Here is a 19,009-nt window from a genome sequence, read left to right as displayed (position 1 = left end):
GCAGCTTGAGCAGGAACTTTAGACTTAACAGGAGTCTTTGTCTTTGCCTTTGCCTTTGAAATAGTGATGTGAGTAGGCCTGAAAACCCCCTCAGAAGCCGGTACCTGCACAGCGGTTCCGGACCCATCTGAGGGAGCGACGTCCGAAGGTCCTGCAGCAGTTAAAATAGTAGGCCTTGATGGCTCCTCATGGGAGTCCATATCGGCCATCGGATCAGAAGTGGCGGACGACAGGGGCTGCAAAAGCGCCTCACTGACGACAGCCGAACCGGACGCTGGCTCCAGCTGCAACGAGTCCTGTTTGGACCTCGGAGGCCTGTCTTTGTCTTTGTGCTTCTTTTGAATTCCGGTAGTGTCCGACGACATTCTATAATTGAAGCGTCTGCCAAAATAATTTAGAGCCCAATCGTACCTGAGCTTGATAGTACGAGAGTTGAACCTGGCACAGAACCGACAACAAGAAACGTCGTGGTCAGGGCCTAAGCAAGGTAGACAGTAAGAGTGGAAATCTTTATGAGGTATTTGTTTCCCACACGTTATACAATTATTAACTTTTTCTGACATCGGAGGAACAAGAAAAAGATTCTAACGGGTACTTAGCTTTGAGAAGAGAAGTAAGAACTTTGGACCGACAACAACAAAATATGCTGTTCGAAAATCGCCAACCAACGACTTGCGAGCTGCTTTCCACCGCACGGCAAGAAAGACGGGAGAAGATGGCGTCGGCTGAGGACTATGTACCAGAGCGTACTGACGTCAGGGTACTAGCTTGTACAGCCGACGCCGGACCCAGACTTTGGGATTCTGGCCGACCTCGGGCTGCCTGCCTGCAGGAGCACCCTACAGTTATGACTGCAACAGTGAAACACGAAGAACATCTGTAGTTTCTGGTTGCTTGAGAGTTACTATTAAAAATAGGCCTGACTAACACTGTACCCTGTACTATTTGCTTGGTTTGATGATCTCTCAGGTTGGGGAGAGGGGATTTATTCCTGTCTCCCTTTTTAAAACTCTAAAATTCTAACAATGTAAGGAATACTTCTGTGGGGGGAAAACACAAAGTGCAACACATGAAAATTGTACTATATTTCTTCAATTTTTTTGCCAGTTGCTTGAGTTCCGGTTAACTGAGAGTTTACTGTATTTGAAAATCAACTGTTTTTTCTTACTGAAGCAGTAAATCTTGCTGCTTTGAGACTCATCTTTAAGGGCAACTCCCATCTGTTGAACTTTTAGCTCATAGGTTTTATTTATCCTGGTCTCCTCCAGGGTGATAATGTAAAACGGACTTGTAGTGTTGCTGTTTAAAGTTGCTGAGATCCAGAAAAGAACAGAATGCAAATCCTCTATTCCCTTTTGGATCAATTAGCAAGAACCTAAAGTAAAACTCCATTCCACCTCTAACGCCAGAAAGCCTCTTTGGTCCATGTAAGCAGTACAGTCTGGGTCATTCACAAGAGCTTCACTGATATGTTAGATGATTCCCTTCTGGGGAGAGGCTCTGAACTTCTGAATGTGGCAGCTGGTGGAGATGGCTAGAACTCACCGATCCTTTATAGTTATTCTGCAAGACACATCAGACTGTCAGAGGTCCCCCAACTCACCTAAAGGACTTTCCCAGATTGTAGACTCATGAGCCTAAGCATCTTTGCCATAACTGGAACTTGCAAGATCTTTTAACACTTGAAGGCCTTCTTCAGATGGCAAAGAGGCCTCCTCTTCATTTGCGATTGGCCAGGTTTAAAAGATAATGTGGTGAACGAGAGAGCATGAGGATAATAAATGTCCTCCACAGATGGAAAGACCTATTTGACTCTTCAGGAGGTCATTCACCAGTTCCTGGGCAGAATCATCTGAAGAACATATTCCCAATAACTAGGGACTCAGGGTCTTAGTTGTAACCTTCACCTTAAAGGACAGAAATCTCAGCCAGCCTCTACTGTAATAGTTAAAACATCAGCAAAGGTAAAACTATGATAGGACACGTGGTAGTGCTCTAGTGGAGGTCATGGACAAATCTGAGTCATTGAGCTTTTCCAATATTTTCATTCCCCTACCAGGTACTCCTGGAGGTGAGATTGGATCTACTTGATGGGTTCCTGTTAAACATGTGAGGGCTGGAAATTGGATGTTCAGAATAGTGAGCCTAATTGTGTGACAAACAGAATCTATAAAGTAAATCCAGGACTGCAGTACCTCATAGTTTTACCCTTAATCTGAGCTACAGCCATCTTGAAATAAATAGCAGGAGTTTACAGGTGCAGGTGGAGATAAAGCTCCCTCTGAAATAATGTTTAACTGCACTACACTGTGTTTTAAGATTTGATCGTTTTAGCCTAAATAGCACTTTCTTTTTCTTCTGCTTGTAGGATTCGCATTTGCAGGTCTCACACTTACAACTGGGAGTCCCATTTGATGTAAGCAAAGCTGAGCTTATCAAAACTCAACATACAGACCTATACTCTCTCTGACCCATATACCTGGTTCTAAACATCTTAAAAAAAACACTGCTTTAAAGTTTTTTTGCAGGGGGCACCCCCCCCCCCACCAAGCCAATAATGTGCGGTCTCTTCACCTGCAGTGCCAATCCCTAGATTTATTAAACACCAATACAGCATCAACTGGACAAAACTGTATGTCTTTTCCATTCTCTTTAAACTGATGAGAACTTAAAGGTATAAATTTAGAAACAGGCGGTACAGACAGCCCCCACATCAAGGCATTTCCGTTGCTTTAATGTACCAGAACTTTCTATTGGATGGTAGGAAGATCATCAGCAGTAGATTGTGGGAAGTCCAATAAGATTGCTTAAGACAAAGCAAAACCACAGTTCCAAACTAGGAACCACAATGTGACAAGGAGAGTAAACCCTCTTGTCAAAGATGTTCAAAGCTGTGGACTCTTTTGTCCTGCAACAAAGTGGTATAATGTTGTGGTCTTTGAGACCTCTGCCAAAATAAGGACATGGCACAAGTGTCAGAGGTTAGATGTTTGGAGAGAGGGTGTGGCCACTAAAGTGGTATCTTGCGAAGAGCATTTGTTTTTTTCATGCATGTAGAGTCAGGGGTCTTCCAGGCTGCTCGGACAGCATCGCTAATAAGTGAATCTAGAGAAAGGAGCCAAAATGCTTCAAGGGGAAAAACAGGGTCCAGGTTTCAGCTGTTCCCTGTCAGACTGATAGCATCTTCAACAAGGGCAAGAACCATTATCTCGGTCTCACAGGCCATGTCCCCCTGAGATAAGAATCTTCATAACATCCCATCACTACCACCAGTAGCCACGTTCACCTTTATTCTGCAGTTCTACAGCTATGGACTTTACATAAGTAAATGGGATGAGGTGAGGATATGCTTCTGTTTTGTTTTTTCACATTATTGACTCAGAGTTATTTGTCTGTTAGTACATTCAGTGAAATAAGAAGAAGCCTCTGCCTCCTGCAGAAAAACATTTTATGTGCATTTTACATTTTTATTTTCCAAAACCAGCATGTTTTGGACACTATGACAGTAGTTTGCTTGAATTCTTGAAGTGATCATCATAAATCCTAGGAGGACAGCTTAAAAGGGTAAAAAGGGACACTAATTCGTATCTATAATGACTTGGATTAATGTTTGGGATACCACTAACATTAATCCTGTGCCCAATGAATAAACAACAACAAGCTTTTTTATACAAAGAGGGCAATAACACATGCTACACATCAAATAATGAATAAGATGCAATGCAAGTGAATACAAAACTTAAAAACTACATATAAAGTATGGCAACAGGACAGCAATGATGATAACCTCAGGAATGGAAAAGGAGACAAATGTTGCAAGGGATGAAAAAGTACTGCCTCTATACAACACATGCTCTGGAACCAGATCAGTCAAGAAAAGGGTGCTTCTCACCTTCTCTAGACAAAACCTGCCCATGAGAGGCCTTAGGTGGGTGCTGGGATGATCAGAAGACACCCCCTTGAAAGTTGAGTTACTGCATCCACCCCCCCCCCCCACACTCACACACACACACACACACAATGGATATGGGGATTACTCCATTGTGGTTCTGAATCTCGCTGAAGAGAACTCGGAAGCTGATTGTGTTTATGACTCAAACCACTATAAAATGCGTTACTTAGCTGGAGAAGATGTCTAAGGTGCTCAACAATGTGTCCTGTATGGAAACTCATCTTGCTAGGAGAAATCAGTGCTCACTTGGGAACTGAGTGAAAAACTCAAAGTGGTGGGGTTGGGAGGAACAGCCTTCCATATCTAAATCTAAGTGTTGAGCTCTAATTGGATTTCTGTATAAGTCAAGAACTGCCCACAACAAGCACCATCTTCAAACATAAGAAGGCTTCAAGTATATTTAACAGAGTGACCTGGACCAAAGGGTGATGGATGAACAGAGTGACCTGGACCAAAGGGTGAGCAACTATGCATTCATGTCATCAGGTCTGAGGCTGTATATGTTCAGTATGCTTAGGTGAATACATGGAAGAACTTCAACATCTCAACATTTGGTGCTGAATTCAATTCATGAGATGATGTACTGGCTACACTGACCTGGTAGATCTAAATGGTCAGTAAGGATTCTCTTGGGAACTCATCACAGAGGCATCTGTGTGAAAAATCCAAGTTCTACCTCCAGTCAGACTCTACATTTCAAGTGAGGGTGGGGAGGTTAAGTCAGAATAGATCATATTCAAAACCTCACTTTTTCAGGCATCAGCATGGATCTGGGGCCAGAGGGTGGTTGATGCCTATCATGATGATAACGTTTAGACCTGCTGATTAAACATGAACAGTGAGGGAAGTTCTCAAGCTGAACAAAGGTGGCCTTAGTGGCACAAGTTCCTATCACGTAGTCGAACATTTACAAGTTCGAACCACATATGTTTGAGAACTAAGTTCGAATTTGTAAATGTTTGAGCGTTTGAATGTAAATCTCCATAAGTGGAGATTTCCATTCTGTTCAATGTGGTGTGATCTCGCAGCTAGTATATTTAAGTAGTGGGGGGCTTGCCCCCCTGTTTACAACTATTTATTTTGTTGTCTGTTTTTTTTTTTTTTTCTGTAGTCGAAGTTTTGTAACTTCGAACATAATGGTTCGACCATTAGGTGTTCGAAGTTATGGAACTTCGACTATGTGATATAGACCCCACTGGCACTACTCTGAAAGGGCTTTCCTGAGAAGGTGACAGATACTGTTAAGTTAAGGTGGACACACAGATTACTGTGCCAAAGTGAAAAGAAATTGCATTGAAGAGTTTACAGAGCTACTGATTAGCTGCAAAAATATGCTTGAAAACCATTCAGTATCTCATGAAGGAAAAGTACAACTCAACTCCAGGCTGCTGTGAAAGAGTACCAAACTGCTGCCTCCTAAAGGAAAGTTTGTCAGGAGGTGGAATGAGCAGTTTGAAAAATTCTTAAACCTGAGAAACTAGCCCTCCTATCATGGATTAATAACATTCACCAAATCTCATTTCAAAGAAAACAAAAGTGATGTATCCCACGTGTCCCATAATAAAAATCATATGCATCTCCATTGCAGTACGGCTACATAGAAAAAAAAAAACAGCATCTACACAGCCTGCCAATAACTTTGAGATTTACAGACACTGCAAGTTACATTTATTAATGTCATGAATAATACTGAAAAAAAATCAATGTTTAGGAAAACTGTGCCAGTGCTTTTATGATGTAGCAGGGTAAAGGAATATGAGACAGAAAGTACCGGGGTTAAATGCAAACAGAATATGCTTAATGGTCTTTCTGCTAAAAGACAATGAATAACACCACCATTTGTTCAAGTGCTTGTGTATGTCACTATAAATACACTTTGCCAGCAGTGCTGACTACATCACTTTCATCTGATCTGGCTCACTCTTCTGTGGACCAGACCACAGGGCCCCATATGGGTCTTGCCTCACCATCTAACTACCTAACAAATTAACATTAAAATATGCAAACATATCTGCAGTTTTAATAAGAATTCTACATTCTAAGATCTTACAAACACTTGATATATGAAAAAGTATAATTTATTTATATTTGTCTAATGGGGTAGTGCACCGATCAATAATGACCAATTTCAGGTTAGCCCAGGTATGCCTACATATATTTACAGGCACTATATTTACAGATATATATATATATATATATATATACATATATATATATGTGTGTGTGTATGCATGTATGTATGTATGTATATAAGATACAATGTATATTAGGTATTGATACTGTTATTTACTTCTAGGTGGCAAATGACACGGACACAATGGAGTCGGGCACTAGAGAAAAACAACAGGGATACAACATATCATAAAGAAATGAAAACATCAAAGAATCAACAGATACGTCTTTTTAAACAGCATGTTATAAAAGCATTTAAAAATGAAAACAAACATTTATGTTATGTTCCCCAGTACATGAACACAAAATAGTATACAAGCCATGCCACCTTTAGCTGGAGGGTGGGGTGGACAAAACTTTTTTTTAAAGCTAACTAAAGAGGCATTTCATATTTATTACAATTATTTTGTAAACATTAAGCATCTAACTAGAGAATGCTTTCTGATCTTTTTTTTTTAATATATACATATGCAATCAGAAATTTATATAAATGAAAAGAAAAAGATACTGACATAATTTTAGTTGCATTTCTATACACATCAAACATCAAACCAACGTAATATCTCCAAATAAAAACATATAATCCACAAACAGAATTGTGGATTATATGTTTTTATTTGGAGATAATTTTAACTGCAGACATGCATCACAAACAATGTTGACATAATTTTAGTTGCAAACATTATGCATCACTTATAATCTATCCTGTCATTGTCAAACATTATATAGCTCATTCAAATTCTGCCTTCATTTAAACCTCGTTCCTCCTCTGCATGTATTGTTCCCCGAATTCCCATTTTTTTCTATGTAATTTGCTTCTACCTTTTTCTAAAGATCCCAATTCCAGTTGTTTTATCTGTTACTATATTCACTGTTTCTAGTACAGTTAGTTTAGACTTTGATTTCCATTTTTTAGTAATTGCTTTTTTGGCAGCCACCATAATTAGACTCAACAAGGCCTTACTATGTCTAGGCAATTCCAATTCTGTATCAAAGCTCAAAAAAATAATTTCCTTAGTTACACCAATTTGCTCACCCAGTACCTCTGACAGAGCAGTCTGCAGGGTATCTTTAAAGTCTGCCAACTCATTACACTCCCAGAAAAGAGAATGTTTTCTGATGTTGAGCAAAGTTCATGGGAAATAAGGTTATCTTTCCACATCACTATCACAAACAACTATCTCAGTGTAAATGCTACTTTTATAGGACTGCATGATAATAATGTATGAACTGCAGAAACTGTTGCAATTCTGAGAGAGCTTTTGCCACTGATAACATTTTTGAAAAAGGAAATACAAAACTGCACTTTTTTCCATATATTGTTGCAAGGGTACTTTGTACAGGTGAGGTGCAAGGCATATTGCTGCACAACTTCTAACAGCTCACAAAGAAGTAAAAGGAAATTCCTAATAAGGCCTCACTTCTGTGCATCAGTTACTAACTCCAGAAACAATTACATTCATGGCAATAACTATGAATTCTCAATCTGAAACTAATGCAATTGCTCATGAAAAAATTTAATTATTCCTAGTCTGTTCATGTGAAGACCCCGTCAAACACTTATCCCAGAGTAGCACACCGCCAAAGTCTGCTTACCTTGTACCCCTGATTGATGCCGTTGATAAACTGCTGAGGGGGAGGATTCCAAGAAAACTTTACAGTGCTGGAATTGACTGCTTCTGTCGCCACATTCTGTGGGGGGGCTGTAGGCACTGCAAGAACAAGAAAAAAAAAAAAAACAGCAGAAATTACATGAGAAATACAGACTAATCAGATATGGCTGTAGATACTGTTGGTCCTGGCATGCCCTGTGTAACCATTTATACCTATCTAGTACTCTTTCATACCTCTATCATGGACATGAAACAGTCTAATAACCACGTTTTCAATTTACTTTTCCAGGTATCTGTCATCGCACTTTCAGTAAAAAAAAAATATTTCTTTGCTCCTCTGTTTTAATCAACTTTGTTCCACTATCACCCAAGACTCAGGTGAACATGCATTAACAGAAGCGAAAACAAGCCGTCACATTTTTTCCATTCAGATGCATTATACATCACATTACATTTCTTTGTAATTATCATCAAACCAATATTCCTCTTTCCCTTTTCCAGTCCTTTTATTTCTTTTATAAAACATGATGGAAGGCCTCGCTGTGTCTAAACAATTCAGATCCTGTGTCCCAGCTCAAGAAAATCATACCCTTACTTACAGCCACTGCCTCAACCAATATTTCTGACAGAGTACTCTGTAGGGAGTTTTTAACATCTGGCAACTCATTACACTCCCAAAACATTTTATTTTATTTATTTAACATTTGTTGACCGGGAAAGTCCGACTAGGCTACACAGAGCCTATTTTCAGCAAAAGCATGGGGAGAAACGCTCCAGTCGCATGTCTTTAGATAACATATGCTATCATTCCTCCCCATCACACCTCCAACATTTTCTGTCTACCTGAAGAAAACTATTTGACGTCTGCTTGGGGTATAAAAAATAGACATGCAAACACTTCAAGCAAAGATCCTAAACCTTCTGCACTTTGTTGCATACTTGGGTGTCACAGACATGTCCTCCCATTGTTTTCTTGTAAATTGTTTTTCCAGTCTCTCTTCACAATCTTTCCTTACCTCCTCTGATTCAGTCTCATAGTTATCATGCAATATTTATATGCCCTAATAATTATCCCTTTTTTAACAGCAGCTTCTGTCCTAGAGTTGACTAAAAAACTCTACAAGAGCAGGTCTTTCACTTACGATTCCTTATCCCTTTTTCTTTGCCTATACTGTGATATCAATCCCCGACAGGTAAGGCAGTCTCTAGCCTGGGGTCCAAACATCTTCTAGGCTTTCTCCCACTTTATTACCTTTCCCTCTCAAGTTATTTGCTCCCAGTACCTTGGTTCCTTTACAGTTTTTTTTCCAGTGAATTCCAGACCCTTCTTGCCTCTTTTCTGTACCCCTACTTGCAGTTGGCCCTATTGGCAAAATCTCCTTTTTCCATTCTCATGTTGGTTTAGCTCTTGGAATACTTTCAGCTACTTTATGAATATAATATTTGTATGGCTACTGTTATTCTCCTTCGGGATCTGCATCCAGAATCCTACTCTCTCTCTATTTCTTAAACATTCCCCCACTTCATAGGTGATTACTAAGCTAAAGCACAACAGGCTTTACAAGCCTAGTAAGTAATACCCAGGATATGACAATACTACATCTTAATTCCCCACACATGGGATGGAGTAGTATCAGGGTAGTGGGGCTTTGGGTGTTGGAGCCAAGAGTCATTTTACAGACTGCCTCAGTCCATAAGGGACATGAGCAGTAAACCCCAGGTGTGGATTTATAGTTCTCCATCCATTTATCCAAACTCTTTCTGGAGAAAGTGAGACACGGCTTTGTTTTGCAAAGTCAGGAAGTTTATTCCATAGATGAGGTAGCCTTTGGCATAACAATAATTAACTCCAGCAAGTTCTGTAGAATCACAAATAAGGTTCAGGACCATAGAATGTGCAATCCTTGTATAATTATTCTTGTGAATATTTAATATTTTCATCATGGCATAGCTCACCTGTCAAAAAACAATATGAGATGGAGTAAAGGCATAAGGCCTTTAGTCAGCCTGCACAAGACATGTGTCTTATGCTTTTTACTTTTTAGCAGAAAACCTGTGGGGTTGCTCCAATTGGTGTAAGTGCCTGGTTAAGTACATGTAGAAGGGAGCACTGTACTCAATTATGGGCCTGATGAGGGCCGAGTACAATGGCACTATGACTTCCTTTGACCTTGGTGCCATGATTTTAGTTATAAGTTCAAACACAAAAAAGACTTCCTTGTTACCCTAGCTGCCTGGTGGTCAAAGTTTAGGTTACTATCTATCTGTGTTTCTAGGTCCCTCACCACTGTGTCTACTTTGCAGGGATATCTGATTTACCAAAGGGCATGATTATACATTTTTTTAGCATTTAGTCTCAGACCATGGTTTTGGCAACGGTCATTTTGAGGCCTATCTGTAGGATGTCGAGATCATTTGGGAATTCAGTGATTGCTTACAGTCATCGGTGAACTTGTGAGCCAGAGGCCCCCCCAACACTGGCCTTCACTTTGGAGTAGTATACAACAAACAGGAGGGGTCCCAACATTGAGCCCTGTGGGACACTGCCAGTAACAGGTTTCCTATTGTTAGTGAATTTGCCTATCTGAACAATGTTTGTCCTTTCAGTGAGCCAGTTTGCTATTCATCTGACGATGCAAGGGTTTAGGCCTAACTCAGTAATTTTATCTACTATCAGAGTGGGGGATTGTGTCAAAAGCTTTGGCCAGGTCTAGATAAGTAGTGTGTACCATTTTATATCTCATCCATGGCCCTTGTGATTGTTGCAGTCCTCCACTCCTCTGGGACAAAGCCCACCCAGATGCTGTGATTAAAGAGGGATTCTTTTGGCCCTGACAGATTCTGTTATAAGAAGCATCCTGGAATGTTGTCAGGACCCATGGAGGCTGTTTTTTTTTTTTAGCTTCAGTAAGCGTAGCTAGGACCTGTTCCCTCTTAATGACTGGTAGGGGTATGGTTGTGGGCTTTTCTTTGGGTGTGGTTAGAGGTGATGGGGTAGAAGTTTGAAATTATCTTGTGGGTCAGCAGGCTTGCTATAGTTTTAGGCTGGCTATAAGTATTGACATTCAAGAGTAACGTGGCACATTGCTGACCATTTCCCTGAGGGTATGAACATCATTTAAAAAAGCCTTAATGGCTATCTTTCACATGGTAGGCTATCTTTGCCAGGTTTGGCCAGCTCTCAAATTTGTGTCTTTTTGCACTGTTTTGTTGGTTTCTTCTTCTTGGCTTTGGAGAGGATTTTTTTCTTTTTTTTGAAGAGCCTATTTAAGTTAGTGGTCCACCAAGGTGGTTTATTTTTTCCAGTAATTATAGGTTTGAGTCAGACAGGTACTGCCTCCTCTCTGCAGTTGTGAATGTGGTTGCACAGTGCTTTTGTGTACAGCACAGTAGGCCTCATTGTCACCTGAGTTTGGAGGGGCTTGGAAGTTTAATAAGCTGTCACTTAGTTTGAGGTAACTGGCCTTAGCAAAGTTCTTAACAGGGTTGGAGTTTGATGGGGGTTCTAGGTTAGGTTTAATACTAAAGGAGATCATTTTGTGGTCAGATCTTACTAGGAAGGAGTTAATGTGTGGGAGGGGAAGCATCCCCTCATGTTTGTGAGTACCAAGTCTAGGATATTTGTACCTCTAGTTGGACAGCTAACTAGCTCGTCCAGGGTGTATGTGTTAATGAATTCCAAAAACCTCTGAGCAAGTGAATTATTGGTTGTATAAGTCTCCCAGTCTATGAAGGGGTAGTTGAAGTCAACCATAAGGTGTTAGACTGAATGTTAAGAGATTACAGTAGGTTTAGGTAGGAGATATGATCTTCTAGACTCATGTTAGGGAATCTGTAGCTAGAAAGGACATGATAGGGGGTCACACCTATGGTTAGTTGGAAATGGAGCAGCTCAAGTGAGTCATATTGTTGGACCAGTCTAGCAGTGTACTTGTCCTTTATGAACAGAGACACCTCGTCCCTTTGTTTTATCCTGAGCTTAGATGGATCGAAATGTATGAAAGGCATTGCAGCTGAGGTGCTCTGCAAGGTTCTAAACCTTGTTTCCATTACTGCACACGTCCGAGTTCTCCAGGGTGAGGAGTGCTTCTAGAGGTGCAGTATTTTATTTAAGCTCCTAGTGTTGAGTAGCAGTACCTTTAAGTGGTTGTGAGTAACGTTTGTTATGTTGGAGGGTTTAACAACTTGGCATAGCCTAAAAAAGACACTATGGGGATAAAGTCTTTGCCAGTATCCAGAGGTCAACTGATGACAAGTGCAAACCATCTATGGCAAAGCATAGTGGTTTATTGATCATGTCTTCCCAGGCTAACAGATATTGGATCCCCCTGTTGTGACACCAGAAACTAAGCCAATTGTTGAAGTCAAACATTTTTTGTTGTTACTGTGGCATCATCACTGGAGAAGGAAGGATGATACTGAAGACTAGATTCATACCCTCCAAGAACACATATTCAGAGAGCTTGATCATGTCTCTCTCCATATAGTACAGTGAGCGCTTCTTAGGTTGACCGTGACATACTGGTACTTGTGGTTTTAAGACCTAAGTGCATGCATCATCTGGCGGATCCTGGCTCTAGACAGATAGCTCACTGCAATCTTATCCTTGTTTAACCTTTTTTTTAAACTCATTCAGTCCAGTGAATGTCTGGATCTTTGCACCTCAGCTTTTAATGGCTGTATCCTGGGCCTTTTGACATCATCAAATTATGCTTCACAAATCAAACAAATGGTCATATCACTTGAACCAAAAGTGTTACCAAGGAAGTGTAAATGACAAACTGTTCAGCACCAGTAAATTTTTACAGTGGTATGATTCACCATATTCTAGATCTTAAATGGGATTTTATAAGACACAATAAACACATTAAATATCTTAATACTTTCTAAACAGCTTACAATACCACAGAAACCACTACACACATACACAGACACACACACGCGCACACACTCAGCATCATTTTGTTCTAGATTTGAAATTTCATACGAAGCTAAGTTTTGTCTGTGTTGCTTGCTTGTTGAGATATTTATAGCAATATGAAAATTACGACAACATAAATATATGTGCATATGAACACAATACCTGTAGCTGCACAACACACAGGTCAAGTTTCAATGCAGCTGTGATGACTAGCATGCCAGCAGCTTATGCAATATTCCCTTGTAGTGGTCTTGGTTGGAACAGCACCAAAAAGCATTTGAAGACCTTATGCAGAAAATTGCCACCCCACCTATATTAAGATATTATGATGTCAATAAACCAGTCACTCTTTCCTGTGGTGCTTCAAAATTTGATCTTGGTACAGTTATTCTTCAAGAGGGCAGACCAGTAGCCTATGCCATCTAGAACTCTTACCCAAACTGAAATGCAATATGCTCAAATTGAGAAAGAACTTTTGGCAATAGTATTTGCATGTTCAAAGTTATTCTTCAAGAGGGCAGACGAGTAGCCTATGCATCTAGAATTCTTACCCAAATTGAAATGCAATATGCTCAAATTGAGAAAGAACTTTCGGCAATAGTATTTGCATGTTCCAAGTTTCATGATTATATCTATGGTCTAGCTATTCAGATTGAAACTGATCACCAACCTCTAGTTACTATTTTAAAGAAGCCTATGCATTCAGCTCCAGTGAGATTACAAATAATAATGCTCAAATTGCAAAAGTACAAATTCAAAATGGTCTATACAAAAGGCAAACTTCTTTATCTGGCTGATACCTTATCCAGATCACCCAGAAAAACAATGGAACAGCTTCATGCAGAGAATTTTGACTTTGACGTCATGGAAGTGCAAAATTTTTCTACCACGAGACTTGATGAGTTGAGAGATCGTACAAAGAATGATCCAATTTTGCAAAAGCTCAACAGCTTACATTAATGTTGGACGGTCGTCAAAGCAACCTAGTGTACTACCTGAAGTGCAAACCTATTTTCCTTACAGAAATGAGATGTTGATAGAAGATGGTATTATTTTCAAAGGTTCTAAAATAATTGTTCCTGCTTCCTTACAACATGAATATATGCAGGTTCTGAATCTACCAAAAGAAGGGCGAGAGAACTAATATTTTTGACCTTCTCTAGTAAAAGACACTGACAAAGTACTTTCTTCTTCTTCAGTATGCAATAGTACTAAAACCACATTTGCAAAAAGAACCACTTCAGCTAAGCCAACAGTGAGTTCCTGAACTACCTTGGTCAACAGTAGCCAAATAGATATTCGAGTGGAACAATCAGCATTACTTAGTGTTGGTAGAATCTTATTTGAACTGGTTTGAGATTGATTTACTACCTAATCTAACATCCAGTACTGTTATCACTAAGTTGAAACGTCATTTCTCAGCCCATGGTAGTGCAGACAAAGGTATTAATGACAGTGGTACTCAATTTACTAGTCAGTTATTTCTGAAATTTGCAAGATAATGGGACTTTGTACATGCTACTAGTACTCCAGAATATCCACAGTCAAATGGACCACAGTACTTTACCAAAAATATGCAGTTACCTTGCTTTATTTATGCTCAATGTGCCCTTTTTGACCTTCTTATATTCATTTTGCTCGTTTAATCGTTTTCCATGCCCATTGTACTTTTCTTTTGCTCGTTTTACTCTAAACATGCTAATTTTGCTTTAAACATACACGTTTTGCAATTCCGAGGTAATTCCAAACCCCCTATGTGCTTTTCTGATAATTGTTTTATCAAATATATTAATTTTAAACATTTTGTTTAATTAATAAACCTGTTGTGCCTCTCACTTGTTTAATAATGTAGTTTGTGCCCTTGTAATATTCCGTTTTATCTTTTTTACAAAATAAATTGTTTGTGCAAGTTTTCATGACCTTTGGTTCTTTTCTGGCCCCTTGTTATGCTGGTTTCTCTTAGATTACTTTCACAGTTAACTCTGCACCTCGTATCTCTGAATAGCAGTCTCTGGAATCCCAGTTCTGACACCATGTCACTCGTCCAGTCAGGATCAAATAGATGAGCCTTTGTGGGCTCTGTTCAAGCAGCTTTATTATGACCAAACACATCAGGATTGAGGCTTAATAACTTTAACTAAGATAAATGTATAAACAAACTAGCTATTACACCCATACATGCTCACTCTCTGGCTGCACGCTCAAAATGGCACTGAAGCTAGCACATGCTTGCTATTTATATGCATATTCCGTCCTTGAAACACTTCTTAAAGACACAGCAGACACACATGGCTTATTTAAATGGCAGATTCAAACTTAAATTTGTATCCTAATACCACGCAGCTCTGCTCACTATCTTTCCCTTCTAGCACTTGCTAGAAATGTCAAGGTTCCAATGCTGAAGCCAGTAGTGTCCATTACACCTATCATATATTATTCACAGCTATGACAGTGTTTCAAGAAATATTTTTAGCATAACATACTACTCAGGCAAATGCTTAATAGCTTATTGCTTTCTCCCATTTTCCACTTTTGAAAAAAAAAAGGCATATCTTGAGTCATGTGTATTCATTTCATTGCATTATTTTAGTAAGTAGCAACTCTAAATTGTCACTGCGTTCAGCAAATATTCAAAAAGCACCTAAACTTGAGTTCCTCTATACAGCATTAACTAATCTAGGCACACTGGAACAGAGTAGCACACCTATTTTTTATCACAGAATGATTCATTTTTTTAAACAAATGTGGTGTTTGTGGGTGTGACTCTTATGACACCAAGAAAGCAGAGAAGGCACATCAGTGTCAGAAAGCGAGTCTGTGTTTAGTGTGACTCATTCTGTGATTGTAGCAGAAACACACTGAACATCAAACAGGATCTGAAAAGGCCACATGTTTACACAGCAATCACTTCCATGATTCATGGAGGATTCTGGTTGCTGGATGTTACAGTGAGGGATCTAAAACACAATACAGATATGATCAAATGACAAAGACAAATAAATCATGTTGCCACTATAGTAGACCTGCCATTCACTACATCATAGTAGTACATACCTGAGGTATACACCCCACCTGAAGTAGTACATACGCTGGGGTATATACCTCGACTGAATAACAGAAATGTATGAAAATGAAAGTTATGAGCTGAAGCACTTGTGATGATAACCAAGAGTTCACTGAAATATGCTAAATTAAAAAAAAAAAAAGGTGAATGTCTTAATTATCTGGGAACAGTTTATTCTAAAGGAAATACTTGAATAGTGCCAAAAATGGAGAAAAAAACAGTGCCTGAGTGAGAGTTATGGACTGATGGGGTGACTTGCATACTATAGTTTGAGAATAAGTCGGAGAAACTAGGACAAGTGAAGGTTTAATTGCCAGAAAGATTACCGTCGAGAGTGCCGAGTAACACACTGCCAGTGTTGTAAATGAATAATTTTACTTAATCAGTTGTTAAGATGCAGAATATAGAAGGAAGACAAAAGTAGTTCTCTAAGGTTTACTTTAGGAAACCCAAGCCAAGGGAACAGATTTCTGAGGAGGAAGAGGTGGGCTGAAAAGTACAGTTGTGTACACTTACCATAAATGTAGATGTTCGAGTGTATTCACTGTTGCAGTCATCACTTGTGGGATATCCTTGCTGGGTAGCCCTCAGCTGGCCTGAATACCAGAGTAAAGAATTCCTTCCTGTGTTGGCTGTTCTGGGATTGTAGCTGACGTCAGATCATCAGGGCTATAAAGAGTGACAACCAAAGCCATTACATCAGTTTTTCTTGCCCCTGATAGGATACAGAGATAAGGCAAGAAATGGGATAGGTGGGAGGGAAATAGGAATGCAACAGTGAATACACTCGAACATCTACATTTATGGTAAGTGTACACAACTGTACTGTGGTCTTCATGTTTCACTGTTGCAGTCATCAATTGTGGAAAGACTCCCAAAGCTGAGGAAGTGGGTGGAGGCATGCTGTACAGGTTATGGGGATGCTAGCATGTCCTGCATGATTGCAGATGCAAATCCTGTCTTGGTTTTGGAGAATGTAACCAGCTGGTAGTGTTTGGTGAAAGTGCTTGGTGAAAGTGTGGATAGATGTCCATGTAGCAGCCTCCAGAATTTCCTTGGTAGGAACCCCCCCACCTCAGGAAGACTGTGGAGGTAGAGTCTGCCCTTGTGGAATGAGATCTGCTGGATTTGGGAGGACCCTTTCCATGGAAGTTATAGCAGAAATGTATGTGATGAGAGATCCATTTGGAAATGGTCTGCTTTGTAATGGGTTTCCCCTCTGCCCCAGGGGCAAATGAAACCAGTAGCTGGTCAGATCTCCTGAGTGATTTAGTGCTGTCAGTAGTCTGTGTACATCTAGGGAATGCATAATTCTTTTTCCTTTATTGGGGATTTTTTTGGAAAGAAGGTAGGTATGTGTATGGCCTGGTTGAGGGTTACATCAGGGACACCTTAGACATACAGGAGAGGTTGGTTCTTAGAGAGACCCTGTCCACATGGAAGATGATGAAGGGCTCAGTGGCCATAAGACCCTAGAGCTCAGAAACCCTCCCGGCAGAGGTGATGGCTAGCAAGAAATCAGTTTTCCAAGAAAGAAACTTGAGATCTGCCGAGGATACTGGCTCAAAAGGGGGTAAAGTCAACTTTTCTAGGACAAAGTTCAGATCCCAGGCTGGTGCAGGTGGTCTGATGTGAGCCACACCTCTGAGGAACTGGTTCAAGCGGCGTTGAGAGGACAAGGGCTGCTCCGCCTGGACATAGACTGAGACAGCTGAAGCATGAGTCTTGATAGAGGATTAAGACAACCTCTTTTCTAGAAGCTCTGCCAGGCAAGTCCAGAACCAGTGGTAGAGAGGCATGGGTGCTGTATGCGCCACTGCTGTTGCACCAACAAGTGAATCTTTCCCATTTTGCGTAATATGATTTTCTGGTGCTGGGTCTATGGGCCTCCTTGATAATGTCTAACACTTGCTTGCTGAGACCTGAATTGTCATCCTTCTTTGTGGAATCAGCCATGCAGTTAACTTGAGTGTGGCAAGCCCTGGGTGCAGAAGCTTCCTTCTCTGCTGTGTGAGAAGGTTTTTTGTGCGGGGCAGGAGGATGGGAGGGTGTATGCTCAGACTGAGAAGTAAGGGGTACCAGTGCTGCCTTGGCAAGTCTGGGATGATGATGATATCTCTTAGTCCTTCCTCTCTGATCTTGAGAAGCACTCTGGGTATCAGGGGCAGTGGGGTGAAAGTGTACACAAACAGGCTGCCCCAGTGGAAGGAGAGGGCATCCATCTTCCAAGCTTCTGGTTGAAACTCTCTTGAGCAGAGTTTGGTCAGTTGGCAGTTCTGGTAGTTTGCAAAAAGGTCTAGGTCTGGTTTTCCCCAGACGTGAATGATTTTTAGGAAGGTTTCTGTGTTCAGTTACCACTTGTGGGGGTCGAGTAGGTATCTGCTTAATTGATCTGCCAGTGTGTTTTGTTTCCTTGGAAGGTATTATGCAATCAGATGCAGTCCCAGATTTGAGGCTGACTGCCAGATTTTCATAGCTAAGCGACACAGGGGATATGAAATGCATGCCCCCCCCCTACTTGCTGAGGTACCACATGACAGTAGTGTTGTCTGTGTTTATCAAAATTACCCCTGGTGACAGGTGTTCTTGGAAGGTTAAGATTGCCCTGTGTACCGCTAGCATCTCCTTCAGGTTGATATGGAGACCCGGAACCTCCTATTTCCAAAAAGCCTGGGTTTTCAGGGTTCCTTGATGGGCTCCCCAAGCCATGCCTGAGGCATCTGTGGTTACGGTTTGGTCATGTGGGTGAAGGACAAAGGGTAGGCCCTTGTTCAGAGTGCAAGCCTCTGCCCACCATAGGAGCTCTTTCTTTAAGGAAGGAATCAGGGGGAGCTGGTGTTCCAGTGACTGAGAGTGCTGGCACCAAAGGTTCCTTAGGTACCATTGCAATTTTCTCATGTGCAGTCTGGCAAGGGGTACCAGCAGGATGCAGGAGTCCATGTATCCCAGGGCTTGCAGGATTTTCCTGGCAGTGAGGTGGGTCTTGTGAGCCAGCTGGATGAAGGGTGTAGGAAGGCCTGCTTCTCTGCAGGGAGGAAGGCCATTTGTGCTGAGGTATCCAGAAGGGTGCCCATGAAGGTTAACCTTCGTGTGGGCTATAGTTGGAACTTTTCTGGGTTGATGGTGAATCCCAGTGAGGTTAGTAGGGTCTGCCCAAATGAGAGGTCCTGCAGACGTCTTTCCTTGGTTTCCACCTGGATGAGGCAGTTGAGATATAGAGAAATGTGAATACCCTTCTGCTGCAAAATGCAATTACTGGAGCCAGGCATTTGATAAAAACTCTGGGA

The 19,009-nt window shown here is 40.7% G+C and overlaps 1 protein-coding gene across 1 annotated transcript in view; it reads right to left on the bottom strand.

Annotated features, from left to right (window-relative positions):
• SDK1 (sidekick cell adhesion molecule 1) overlaps nt 1–19,009 on the bottom strand; it is a 2,805,673-nt gene that overhangs the window by 659,384 nt on the left and 2,127,280 nt on the right. The window contains exon 17 of the mRNA XM_044089098.1: nt 7,721–7,836. Within this exon, the coding sequence (XP_043945033.1) occupies nt 7,721–7,836 (116 nt within the window). The remainder of the gene's footprint in view (nt 1–7,720; nt 7,837–19,009) is intronic.

This window comes from Protopterus annectens, chromosome 12.part0 (genome assembly GCF_019279795.1).
Source record: "Protopterus annectens isolate FY-2018-M chromosome 12.part0, PAN1.0, whole genome shotgun sequence".
In the NCBI taxonomy this organism is placed as follows: Eukaryota; Metazoa; Chordata; order Ceratodontiformes; family Protopteridae; genus Protopterus; species Protopterus annectens.
Note: the sequence above shows the minus strand (reverse complement) of the source record. Positions and strands in the feature narration are given on the sequence as shown.